This window comes from Pleurodeles waltl, chromosome 7 (assembly GCF_031143425.1).
Source record: "Pleurodeles waltl isolate 20211129_DDA chromosome 7, aPleWal1.hap1.20221129, whole genome shotgun sequence".
Taxonomy (NCBI): domain Eukaryota; kingdom Metazoa; phylum Chordata; class Amphibia; order Caudata; family Salamandridae; genus Pleurodeles; species Pleurodeles waltl.
The window spans coordinates 940,669,925-940,684,186 of record NC_090446.1 but is presented as its reverse complement, the minus strand read 5'-3'; the positions used below and the strand labels follow the sequence as shown (position 1 = coordinate 940,684,186).

General features: G+C 50.8%; 1 protein-coding gene across 1 annotated transcript in view; it reads left to right on the top strand.

The window, feature by feature from the left end:
* Window positions 1-12,827: 12,827 nt before the first annotated feature.
* CLINT1 (clathrin interactor 1) overlaps window positions 12,828-14,262 on the top strand; it is a 447,297-nt gene continuing 445,862 nt past the window's right edge. The window contains exon 1 of the mRNA XM_069199652.1: window positions 12,828-12,985. Coding sequence (XP_069055753.1) covers window positions 12,945-12,985 — 41 coding nt within the window. The 5' untranslated portion in view covers window positions 12,828-12,944. The remainder of the gene's footprint in view (window positions 12,986-14,262) is intronic.

The window sequence follows — 14,262 nt, the reverse complement described above, 5'->3', positions numbered from 1 at the left end:
ATTGAAACTGTCTGCCTGTTCTTATCCATTGTAAGGGGACAAGCAGCCAGTGTGGCAAGGCCAGTGCCACCAGGTGTGACAGAAACTGTCTTGGGATTGACTACCCCAGTTTCTATGATGGACCCATAAGTGAACCCAACTACACCCTTATTTTGATTGTTGCCAGCAGTCCCACCACTATTACCACTACTGCTAGGGGCACTAGAGTTTGATGTATTAGTGGTGGTAGGCTCAGGGGGTTTACCTGGAGAGGACTTATCCCCTGGCCTAAGCCTTTATTTTTACATACAAAGCACCAAGGCGTTTTAATGTGTGTGGGTTGTGAAGAAGAAGATGATTTATCCCCACCCCCTGAAGAGTGTTTAGGATTTGAAGAAGTATCCTTAGTTTTACCTTTATCCCCATGCTTATCCTGAGATTTCTCACCATCTTTCTTCTTGCCATCCTTGTCACCTCCTGTATGAACTTTTCTGTTCACTCTTGTTCTGACCCATTTGTCTGCCTTCTTTCCCAATTCTTGGGGAGAGGTCAGATCTGAGTCTATCAAGTACTGGTGTAACAAACCAGACACACAATTGTTAAGGATATGCTCTCTCAGAATAAGATTGTACAGGCTTTCATAGTCAGAAACTTTACTGCCATGCAACCACCCTTCCAAGGCCTTCACTGAACAGTCCACAAAATCTGTCCAGTCTTGAGAAGACTCTTTTCTAGTGTCTCTGAACTTAATCCTGTATTGTTCAGTGGTTAAGCCAAATCCCTCCAAGAGTGCATCTTTCAAAACTTTGTAATTATTGGCTTCACTTTCTCTGACAGTAAGGAGCCTATCCCTACCCTTTCAAGTGAAAGATAGCCACAAAATAGCAGCCCACTGCCTTTGAGGGACCAACTGTACCATACAGGCCCTCTCAAGTGCAGCAAACCACTTATTAATGTCATCCCCCTCCTTGTAAGGGGGGACTATCTTGTGCAGATTCCTGGAATCTTGCTCTCTAACAGGATTGCTATCAGACATACTGCTGCTGCCACCATGGGGAACTACCCCCAACCTCTGTCTTTCCCTCTCTATGTCTAGGGATTCCCTATCTAAGGCCAGCTGCTGCTGTTTAAGCTTCAGTCTGGTCTCTTCAACCCTCAACTTTTTAAGTTCCCTTTCTAACAAGTTATCCTCAGGGTGGGTGGGTTGGGAATGCTTTGACACAGAGGAAATGTGGGAGGCTTCAGAGGGGGACCTGTCCCTAACTGTCTGGACCCTAGTAACCTGGCCTCTAGGGATGAAGGATGCCCTACTGTTGTGGGAACCTCTATCACTACCAGCATCACTAGGTGCCCTGCTAGGGGGCAGGCCCTTGTAAGAACCCTCCCCAGCTTCTCCAGGGGACTCCTCTGAATCTGACTGGGAAGCTTCTCCCTTTTCTAACCTCTCCTGAGATGGGCCAGATTGGTGCTGGTCATCTACAATGAGCATGTTAAAGAGAAACTCTTTTGTAGGGTTCTTTCCTATACTCAAACCTCTATCCAGGCAGAGACCCCTCCAACTTTTATAGTTTAAACTCTCATATGTTGCATTAACAGTTTTGGGAGTGGGCTCTACAACAGACATGATAGTATAGGTTTAAGGATAGTGAGAAACAAAAAAGTTTTAGAACTTTAGAAAGCACAGAAAAAACGTTTTCAAACTTTGGGAAACCTTTTAGAAGTTTTCAAAAACTTTTCAAAACTTTGTTAAAAGTTTTAGAATAGAAAAGTATACTTTTTTGGTTAAGTGTACATACACTGAACTATTTGGTATATGATTCTCTTATGAAAATTACAACATGAGAAAGTGGTAACAGCAGCTCTGCAGGCCTGGATCATGATGACCAACCTGGCCCATCAGGGACCTCTGGACAATCGGTTACCCTGCCACAGTCCCATACCACCACAGACCCTCCCCCTCAGGAAACATCAGCACAGCACCCACCCAGAGGGCCCATACCACTGTCCCCAGGACAAGTCAATCAGCAGTGTGTCCACCACTACAGGGACCCCAGGCAACCCCACAAACCCAAGACAATCAAGGACCTGGGGTCAGTGGCAGTGGGCACACGGTTCAGGGGACAGAGGCACAGGACAACAGGGAAGCTGGGAGGACTGCTGTGCGACAGGGGTAGGACAGGCCCAGGGAACCCACTCTCCACGAAGCACTTGCAGGGATCCTGGGAGCATGCCAACCCTTCCCAGGGGACTTTGGGCCAGATACTGGCCAAGTTGCAGGAGACACAGCGGCTGCAGGAGGGACAGTACCTGGGGATCAGAGAGGACCTCAAACACATCCACACCATCCTTGTCACCATTCCAGGGGTGCTGGCTGACATGGCCAACACCATGAGGGAGGCAGTGGCACACCAACGGGCCCCTGACACTAGCCACACCGAAGAACAGCCCTCCATCTCCGCCGGCGCTAGTGGACAGGAGCCCCCCCCCCCCCCACTGGAACAACAGGACACCAGCACCCCATCCCCTGCAGAAGAAGAACCACCCTGCAAACGGTCCCTGCGATCCAGGCAGAAGACAGAGAACATTGCCAAGACTACCGCCAGGAAATTAGACTCTCCTGATTGTCACCCTTATGTCCCACTCTGTTACCCTGTCCACCTTGAACTGCAATAGCTCCCCTTCCTATGCCCCCTTGGACAATGCACCTGTGATACAAAGAGACTAGACTCTAACAGGACATTCCTCCACCATCACCCCAGCCCATTGCACATCCCCCTCAACCTCTTAGCACTTAAATAAACACCCTTGGAACAAATACAAGTCTGGAGTCTGTCAATTGATTGAAATATGTATTAGTTCAACAATCTGTAAACATTGCAATTCATATGTACAGTTATATATACATTGGTATGACCTGTAGTGGGCAGCAGTAAACACACCAGGAGCCAGAGTGGGGCACAGAGATCTGAAAATAGAGATGCCAAAGGGTACAGTAAGTGGCCATAGACATAGGGAAATCATGCTGCCATGTACAATGTCCAACACAAAACTGCAATGTAAAGTGAAGTTACAGTGTCTTACCTGTGTGTCACAGGAAGTACTGCTGTATGAGAGAACTTCTGTTGTCCATACCTTCATCCTCTGCCTCCTCTTCCTCAATGCCCACAGGCTCCACCGCTGTCACAAGACCACCTCCAGGCTCATCCTCCTGCAGAAAAGGCACCTGGCGTCTCAAGGCCAGGTTGTGCAACATGCAACATGCAACGATGATCTGGCACACCTTCTTGGGCGAGTAGTACAGGGATCCACCAGTCAGTTGGAGGCACCTGAACCTGGCCTTCAGGAGGCCGAAGGTCCACTCAATTATCCTCCTTGTTCGCCCATGTGCCTCATTGTAACGTTCCTCTGCCCTTGTCCTGGCATTCCTCACTGGGGTCAGTAGCCATGAGAGGTTTGGGTAATTAGAGTCAACTGCAAATATCGAGGGATACCTGTTAGCCACACACTTACCATTAGGGACAACCCCATACACAAACATATACTGGGTGGGGACCCTGGGCTCACCTATTAGCCACACCCGGTGCCTCTGGAGTTGAGCCATCACATATGGGATGCTGCTATTCCTCAAGATAAAGGCTTCATGCACAGAGCCAGGATACTTGGCATTCACATGGGAGATGTACTGGTCCGCCAAACACACCATCTGCACATTCAAAGAGTGATAGCTTTTTCTATTTCTGAACACTTGTTCATTTCTCCGGGGGGGAACAAATGCTACACGTGTACCATCAATGGCACCAATGATGTTGGGGATATGTCCCAGGGCATAAAAGTCAGCTTTCACTGTGGCCAAATCCTCCCCCTGGGGGAATACGATGTAGCTGTGCATGTGTTTCAGCCGAGCAGACAACACTCTGGTCAACACATGGAGAACATTGGCTGAGACATCCCTTATGCTATGGCACTGTTGTTTGGAAGGAACCACTTGCCAGGAAATGGAGCACTGACAGGACCTGCACTAGAGGGGGGATACCTGTGGGGTGGCGGATAGCTGAAATCAGGTCTGGCTCCAATTGGGCACAAAGTTCTTGGATTGTGGCCCGATTACGTCTGTAGGTAAGGATTATGTGCCTGTCCTCCATAGTCGCCAGGTCCACAAGGGGTCTGTACGCGGGGGTGTCTCCATCTCCTATTCATCCTCAGCGGTTGAACTCTTGGGTGGAAAATGGTGAGCAGAGGGTCATATTCACACATATGTTGCAATAAAAATGCATTTATTCCTTTACAGAAACAGTATGTGAATTCGAAAATCAGTTGATGTGCCAATGTCTGCTGTGACACAGTTAGATACCATGGCCTGTGCCCTCCTGAAATGGCGGCTGCCTGACCTCTGAGGAGAGACAAGTGGAAATGAGGTCATTCTGCTGGCGTTGAGCGCCGTTGCAGTCGGCGGTCGATGACCGCCGCGCAACTTTGCATTGGTTATCATTGAGCCCTATGGGTTCGAGGAGTCAATGGCGATGTACGCCGGCAGTGACGGTACGCACCGCCGCGGACGTGACCACCATTTCCTATCTGTTCAATCACTTGCTACCTAACTTTCAACAGGAGAGGACCTATACTGCAAGTGCTGCTGTGACTTGTGTCTGCAAGTGACAATGGCTCGAGTGACTGGGGAAAGGGCCCCCGCCTTCACTTTGGAGGAGTTGGAGAGACTGGTGGATGGAGTCCTACCCCAGAATACTTCACTCTATGGTCCTCCAGACAAACAGGTGAGTACACTGTGAGCATGATGCGTGGACCATGAATGTATGGAGTGCTGTGTGTGTATGCCTCGTGTATGGTGGGGCTGAGGGGTCCTGTGTAGAGTGCTGCATGTCTGGTGGTCAATGTCTGTGCGTAGGGGGATGGGAGGGATATTGTGGCACTTGAGTGTAACAGTCCGGACGGTATTACTAATCCCTTTTTAATATACATCTTTTCCTGCAGGTCAGTGTCCATCAGAAAAAGGGTATTTGTCGTGCCATCGCCAAGGAGGTGCGGACCCTGGGGGACTTTGACAGGCAGAGCACCCACTGCCGCAAGCGGTGGGAGGACCTGCACCGCTGGGCAAGGAAGATGGTGAAGGCCCAGCTGGGGCTGGCCCCCCAACGAGGAAGGGGTGCCTGTCGTAACCTGACCCCCCTGATGTTCTGCATCCCGGCGGTGACCTATCTGGAGTTGGATGGGCGCTTGAAGGCATTACAGCAGCCACAAGGGGGTGAGTACAGATTCAGAATCATGACTTTGCATGCATTAAGGTTTTACCTGGGTGGGGGATGTGGGCTGTGGGTGCCCCTAGGCCAGGGGGAACTGGCAGGGTAGGTCCCTTGTTGGGCAGGCTCTGGAGCACTCCAACCCCAATAGTATTAGTGGGCATCTACTACTGGGCAGGGTCCTATGGTTTCAGGTGTGCAGCTAATGGCGTTAGGCATTGTACCCCATGGGCTGGTGACTAGCTGTGTAGCTGGTAGTGCATGGCCTAGTGCATAAGGCAGCTCCCTGTGTGTTGTGTACGCCAACGGTAGTGGTGTTGCTGGCATTTACCAAGTGTATCCTCTGTCTTTCCCCCCCCTTTTTTGTTTTGTCACCCTGTCCTTGTGTGCATTAGCATTATCTGGCGGAGGAGCAGAGGCACCAGCAACGGAGGGAGCTGCATCCCATGTGGGCCTGGAGGCCGAATCCACCGACGGTGAGAGCACCAGTGGGACGGAGGGCGAGGAGAACACCACGATGGAGACAGGAGGGGACACTACAGACAGCGACTCATCCTCCGATGGAAGCTCCCTGGTGGTGGCGTACACCTCTGTGCCACCCCAACAACAGGTACAGCCACCACCCCGCGTACCAGCATCGCCCTCCCAGCAGCCCCTCAGCGTGTTTCCCGTGCCCGCTAACCCAGGAGGGTGGGCATCTCCTTCACCCCGGGCACCTCAGCCCTGCTGCCCTCAGTGAGGAGGCTATTGACCTCCTGAAATCCCTCACTGTTGGGCAGTCAACCATTCTGAATGCCATCCAGGGCATACCTGGAGGGCATTCACTCTGGTGTGGCAGCCCAACAGAGAGCATTTCAGGCTCTGGCCTCAGCACTGATGGCAGCCATTGTCCCTGTCTCCAGCCTCCCCCCACCAACTTCCACTACCCAGTCCCAATCCCCTCAACCCCAACCTATCTCAAGCACACCTTCAGACCAGCATTCACCCAAATCAACACACAGAAGTGGCTCAGGCAAAAACAAGCACCACACATCATTCCACAGGCACTCACACAAGCACCACCCAGAAGCAGACATTCCAACATCTACTGCCTCCACTTTGTCCCCCTCCTCCTCCTCGTCCACCTCCCTCCCAGTAGCGTCTCCACTCACACCTGCATGCATTACATTCTCATCCACGCCCTCCATCACCAGCATGCCTATCACTACACGCCCCTCACTGGCAGTCACCACCCCCACATCCATGCACACGTCCCCTGCGTCCTCTCCCACTGTGTCTGTGACCCCTCCTCCCAAAGTACACAAACGCAAACACACATCCACCCAACAGCCATCCACCTCACAACAGCATCCAGCTCATGCACCTGCACCCAAACACAGCAGACTGACACCTCCTACAACCACTCCCTCTTCCTCCACTGTCAAACCTTCACCCTCTTCCCGCCCCAGTGTCCCTAAGAAGTTTTTCCTCGCCAGCATTGACCTATTCCCTCCCCCTCCCCCCGTCCTTCACCTCGGGCTAGGGTGGCCAGAACCCAGCCCAGCACCTCAGCCACCAAGTCCACGTCTGCTGTGGTTTCTGGAGCTCTGAGAGGCTCTAAGGAGGCACCCGTCAGCCGAGCCAGCGTGCCACCAACACCTGCCAAGGACACGAAGGTTCCACCACCAGGAAAGGGCAAAAAGGGAAGAGCATCCAGCAAGGAGAAGGAGGCACAACCAGGCAGCAAAACCAAGGCAAAGACTCCAGCTGGCAGAAACAAGGAGGCACCACCATCTGCAAAGGGCAGGAAGAGGCACAGAACACCAGCTAGGGCACTTCAGCCATCCGAGGCTGCAGGGGAAGGGCTGGAGCCTTCCCCCTCCACTGGCAGCACCGCCACCTGCACTGCGGCCACCACAGCCAACTGCGCCGCAGCCAGCACCGCCACCTGCACCATTGCAAGCACAGTCGCAAGCAGCACCACCACCAGCAGCAGCAGCCCCAGTGGGCAGCCCTCCGAGGCTGCAGGGGAAGGGCTGGAGCCTCCCCCCACCACTGGCAGCACTGCCACCTGCACCGGCACTGCAACCACTGTACAGCCGTCCCCGTCAGTGGATGGACTGTAGCCATGCATCCATGGTGCGTCATGCATCCTGCCCACAGAAAATCGTGTGGATCTGACACCCAGGTGAGTGACTGTGACCTTGCACACCCCATGTGCTGCATCACTGGGCACCAAGCCCCCTCCAGAACCAGTGGAAGAAGGCATCCACTCACTCTATCCTTGGCAGGATGAAGCATACTGGGCACCAAGCCCCCTCCAGAACCAGTGGAAGAAGGCATAAACTCACCCTATCCTTGGCAGGATGAAGCACACTGGGCACCAAGCCCCCTCCAGAACCAGTGGAAGAAGGCATCCACTCACCCTATCATTTACAGGATGAAGCACACTGGGCACCAAGCCCCTTCCAGAACCAGTGGAAGAAGGCATCCACTCATCCTATCCTTGGCAGGATGAAGCACACTGGGCTTCAAGCTCCCTCCAGAACCAGTGGAAGAAGGCATCCACTCACCCTATCCTTCGCAGGATGAAGCAGGATGGGCACCAAGCCCCCTCCAGCACCAGTGGAAAACCGGCACCCACTAGAGAGACTGTGGTTTTGCACTCCCCAGGAACAAGCAGTGGGCAAACCACCCACTTGTGAGACTGTGGCTTTGCACTCCCCAGGACCAAGCAGTGGGCAAACCACCCACTTGAGAGACTATGGCCTTGGGCTCCCCAGGACCAAGCAGTGGGCAAACCACCCACTTGAGAGACTGTGGCTTTGTACTCCCTGGGACCAAGCAGTGGGCACCCCACCCACTTGAGAGACTGTGGCTTTGCACTCCCCAGGACATTGCAGTGGGCATGGAGCCCACTCCAGAGGCAGTGGCGTTGTACCATCTTTCGGCTGAGGTGCCCCTTCTTCCCCGTCCCCCTGAGGTGCCTGTGTGTTTTCGACCTGATACCCCTGCAGTGTTCTCTCCGTATTGAGGCAGGAGTCAAGTGTGGGCTTGGCCTATGTGTTTTGGCCCACTGGGCCACAGACATTTTGAGTGGACATTGTCCCGCCTTTTGCACATATTGTATATTTTGTAAATACTGTTTTTGAATTATTAACGTATTTCTAACTATTTTCAATATAACACTCATTTGACTCAATTACTTTTGTCCTTGCGTTATTCCAGAGGGTAACAGGGTGTGTATGTAATGTTGTTGCATGTGTTTGTGTGTATGGTGGTGGGGGTGAGGGTTGGATGGGGGTGTTGCATGTTGCGTGTGTGTGTCACTCTTCCCCCCCCCCATGTGCTAGGTGCAGTACTCACCGTGGTGGTCGTCGCCTCTGTTGGTACTCCTGGTATATGAGCAGAAACACCAGCATGGGGAAGACCTACAGCTCAGGCTCCAGGGCATCCTGGTTCTTCCTTGAGTGTCGGGAGGTGAGTGCTTTCCCTTCAAAGACTGTTTCTGCCGTGCTTTTGATGGCGTTGGTACCGCCCCGGAAAAGCGGGCGGATGGGCGGGATGTAATGGGGTGGGCGGTATACTGTCTTCCGCCTGTCTGTTGGCGGTTACTGCTGCGGTGTTTGTTGCTACCGCCGTGGCAGTCGGAATGTTAAAGTGGCTGTATGTGTTGGCGGTTTCCGACGTGGTCATGATTCCATTTCTTTTACTGCAGACCTTTTGGTGGTATTACCGCCTTAACACCGACCGCCAGGGTTGTAATGAGGGCCTTAGTGTGCAAGTCCCACAGATTACTAGACATGAATTAGGCAAACCAACCTAGAGCACATAAAACTCTCAAGTGAAAGAACAGCATTGGCAACACAGCTCACCTCTTTACTATCTTCCTGTAAACCTAGATGGTATGCTTTGTCCCTATTCTTTCCTCTGAGCTGTGGCACCCAAATACAGTAGGTTGTAGCCAAGGACTGAAATGATCAGCTCCATGAGACATGATGAATCAAGTAACCGAAGAATTGACACGTAGACAGTATTTCACCAAATGTAGCCATCATATGTGAAAAGCAGGAAAACAATATTTGGAAAATAACAAAATGTCTGTTTTTTTTCTTAGAGGTTGGTAAGCTTAAGGCCCTCTTGGACTCTTGAGCAAAAACTTTGGGAAGTTTTCATGTGCCTTCTGTCCGGCTCCCACAGTCTCATTTCATTCTCAAAGTGCTGGGTACTTTCTATGCAACAGAGGAGGTGCTGGCAAGCACTGCACTTGTGTCTTTTTACATTTTCTATTAAACCCTTTACTCATTTGACAGTGAATACACCCTGGAGTACTGTGAAAATACTCATTAAAAAACATTCTGCTAGTGATTTTTCACACTGTTATTGGGTGATCTGAAAAATCACTTACATCCTTTTCAGAGCATTGACACAGCACTTCAACACAGGACTTCAAAGTATCTTCAAGATCAGCCTACCTAAACTGCTGCCTCCTGCTTCCAGAGGGTAATCAAAAATGCAAAAAAAAAACTGTGTGCGTTCTGTAAAAGTCTGTTAGCGGCCAAGCTCTGCACTTCAATTTTGCCATGGTGAAGACCTGTAACTTAGTCGGATCTCAAAAGTACCATTTTCTGATAATATGAAAAATTGCCTTCATTAAAATGTTGAGGAACTTCAATCACTCATGAAATCGGCCTCTTTGTTCATCAGGGGAAGCTTGTGATATCAATGTAAAAATTGAGTGCCTTGTCTTCCCTTAATTTTGAACTTTTCTCCAGAAAGCCTTCTTGCATCACTATGACAGAAGATGCTTTACTGTATATATTTACTAACTTAGCAACTCAAAAAATGAAACACGAAACACTGCCCTTTAGTGATGCCGGGGGCAAGAAGGAGATACCCATCAAGTGACTGAATTGCATAATGTGTAATCATGAAACTTGGCACTGTCTCTCTTTTCCCTTAATCACCACATTTCAGAGCATCTTGCAACAGATCAGCCCAGGATACTTACTGTACAGAAACCTATAATGTTGCTCCACGTGTAATAGCCAAATAAGCCACATATATTTCCCAGCGAAAGTCATCGAGAAGATCGTCAACGCACAGCTCGCCCACTACCTAGAAGACAACTCCATCCTAGACCCCTCCCAATCTGGTTTCAGACGAAACCACAGCACAGAGACTGCACTCCTCGCCGCCACAGATGACATCAGACAACAAATGGACAACGGCGAAACCTCAGCCCTCATCCTCCTAGACCTCTCTGCTGCCTTCGACACGGTCTGCCACCGCACCCTACTAAATTGCTTCCACGAAGCCGGTATCCAAGACAAAGCCCTCAACTGGATCTCCTCTTTTCTCTCCTGCAGAACCCAGAGAGTCCGACTCTCACCCTTCCGCTCCTAAGCCACCAACCTCATCTGCAGCGTCCCCCAAGGCTCCTCACTAAGCCCAACGCTGTTCAACGTCTACATGGCCCCCCTCGCACAACTGGCCCGCCAGCACAACCTCAGCATCCTCTCCTACGCCGACGACACCCAGCTCGTCCTCTCCCTGACCAAAGATCCTCTCACCGCCAAAGCCAACCTCCACAAGGGACTGAAATCCATCGCAGAGTGGATGAGCAACAGCCGCCTGAAACTTAACTCCGACAAGACGGAAGTCCTCATCCTCGGGCGCACCCCCTCGGCCTGGAACGACTCTTGGTGGCCCACCGCCCTGGGCCCCCCACCCACCCCAGCCAGCCACGCACGAAACCTCGGCTTCATCCTCGACTCCGCTCTCACCATGTCCAAACAGGTCAACGCAGTCTCCTCTTCCTGTTTTAACACCCTCCGCATGCTCCGCAGGATCTTCAAGTGGATTCCAACAGGAACCAGAAAGAAGGTGACCCAAGCCCTCGTCAGTAGCAGACTCGACAACGGCAACGCACTCTACACAGGCATGCCAACAAAAGACATCAAACGACTCCAACGCATCCAGAACGCATCCACCCGCCTGATCCTCGACATACCCCGCTGATGCAACATCTCCCCCCACCTGAAAGACCTCCACTGGCTCCCCGTGGACAAGAGGATCACCTTTAAACTCCTCACCCACGCACACAAGGCACTACACAACACTGGACCCACCTACCTGAACACCAGACTCAACTTCTACGTTCCCTCACGCCAACTACGCTCTGCCAACCTTGCCCTCGCCATCGTCCCCCGAATCCAGCGCAAGACCTCTGGCGGCAGATCCTTCTCCTACCTCGCCGCCAAGACCTGGAACTCACTCCCGACCTCACTACGCCAGACCCAGGACCTCCTCACCTTCAGGAGACTCCTCAAGACATGGCTCTTCGAACGATAGCAGCTACAGCGCCTCGAAACCCTAACGGGTACATAGCGCGCTTTATAAATTTAATGATTGATTGATTGATTGATTGATTGATAAGGCACTCAAGGCACCTGGCTTGCCCCCGGCTCACGAATTACATTGTTTTCAGGGTGTAAAGGGGGACAGTAATTGAATGTTTTAAGTTCCTGTATTTACAAACAGAAACTATAAGTACAAGAAAACAAAGAAAAACCCAAACTGATTAGCTTATACCAGCCATGGGACAACATGAACTCTGAGGAAAGAGCCTGTAAGAGAGAGTCAGGAAGTGTGAGATGAAGGAGACTTTAAGTTGACGCCATGGCATGTGTAAATGAGTTCCTCTCTTACTGTCTTTCTTGTAAAAAGCTATAGAAATGGCTTGTAGAGTCTGTAGGTGGTAGACCTGGCTACAAAAAACATAGCTTAATGACTAAATTAGTAGGATTGGCCAGTGACAGAGTGTTTCAATAATACAATAATAAGTATTTGCATGTTAAGTTTACATAACTAGGCTGCAAAGATTAATTTATTAGGCATTCGTTTGTACTGACATCTGAAGAAAATGTGGCTTTTAAAAAGCTGCAGGAAGATGTTTCCTATGTGCATGTGTTTTACTCTTCTATGTTTTCCTTTTCATCTAGTCAAAATGGGATTAAATTCGCTCCTATTAATGTGTTGCGTTGCCTTCACAACGTTTGCTACACGCTTACGTGACAAAAATCGGCTGGCGAATCTCATACTCTTAAAGCCAAGACGGGCCCTTTCTCGCGGTTGGAGTTCTCCTTATTAATTTATTGGTGACTTATCCAACTTTACATTATTCCCTTCGAAAGATAACCTTAAATGAACAAATACTGGAATATCCCGCATTGGAGGTATTTCAAGGCTGTCAAACATACTCGCCAATAATTATTAAAACCAGCCTCTAACCTCGTTTAAAAAACAGGCAAGGGGTTGTACACAAAATCTGGCCAATTTCAAAACAAGAACACGTCACAGGTCATGTCTTCTTTAAAACGACAACTCGTTATTTCCGGCTTCTAGCTGGCTACTCTCCGTGGTTGCTTTGAAGGGCAGTACCAACGCCTTTTAAAGAGGCACTGGCAAACGCACCATAGTCATTCCTTTCATACCACAACTCCCAGCACTGCACTTGCAATGCAGGTACGTCAATGTCGCCTCCTTTAGCCACTCCCAAGACTTAGCACGCACGCCGCGTGGCGCAATTGACGCACGTACTGTGAACGTCACGCGTCCCGTCCTGTGGCCCGGCTGTGAGAGGTGCGCGCGCAGGTCAGGAGGCCGATCCTAGTCAGGAGTTGGGACGCAGCCCCACCGAGCAGCCCCCCTGAGATCGCCTCTGCCGCTATGCTCAACATGTGGAAAGTGCGGGAGCTGGTGGACAAAGCGTGAGTACCGGCAGTGACGTCAGCGCTAAGGGGTGGAGTGGCATGAGACACAGTAAAGATTGTACAGGCGAGCAAGGGACCACCAGGGAGGCAGAGTTGCCAACAAGGGACTGCATGGGGGACACAGAAATGGTACTGGGTGGAGAGCATTAATCCTCTTCCGGGATGATTAGGTGCCGCAGCACAGGCGTTGTACACATAGTCTCAAGGAAGTGGAGGGACAGGGTGACATAGGAGAGAAGCACGGGGTATTAGCCTCAAACTATGACGAAAGCTTAACTGTGTCTTGTATAGAGTTTACCAATATGGTTTAGCTTCATACTCCTAAAGCACGCCTGAACAGATGTTACTATCGCTTAACGCTCAGGTACTGATTTTGTCGACCTCAGATTTGTGGGAACCTACGTGGAACCACTACGATTCCTAGCTGAGTTCTCTTGTTACAGACAGTAGTGTAGTGGGTTAATTAATCCAGATTTATTTTACCGACTCGGTAGAGATTCCCAGACAATGTATTTATTTTATGAAACGGGAAAAAAGAAAGAATTTTGGGAAAACAATATATCTTTATAGCGCCCAGCGGGATGGGTGGGCCAGGCCCTTCCCATTTCCTGATTTTACCCCAGTTGTAAGGTGGTATCCACCTGAAAAGTAATGATTTGGAAAGGCCAAAGATCTCCCCCCACCCGAGGTCTTCCGTATGTGGGGTATGGTGGGTAGTGCTTGTTGAGGGGGAGGTCTGGTGGGGAAGTAGAAGGTGGTTGAGGTAGGCAGGTCCTTGTCGTGGAGGGCCTTGTAAGCGTGGAGGAGGAGCTTGCAGATAGTTTTCTTCTCAATAGGGAACAAGTGGAGGTCTCTTAGATGATTGGAGATATGTTCCCGGCTGAAAATGTCCAGGATGAGTCTGGCGGAGGCATTTTGGATGTGCTGTAACTGCTTGATGTTCTTCTGGGTGGTACCGGCATAGAGGGTGTTGCCATAGTCTAGACGGCTGGTAACCAGGGCATGAGTTATGGTTCTGCGACAATCCTTTGGGATCCATTTGTATCTCTTCCGGAGAAGTCTGAGTGTGTGAAAGCAGGAGGATATGACTGAGTTGACTTGGTGGGTCATGGTGAACGATGAGGCCTGGATGATGCAGAGATTGCATGCATGGACTTGGGGCGAGGGGGTCCAAGGGTCGCTGGCCACCTGGAGTCGTTCCCAGGATGATGATCTCGGTCTTTTCAGAGTTGAGCTTGAGGCAGCTGTCCTTCATACATGCAGCGATGGCTTTA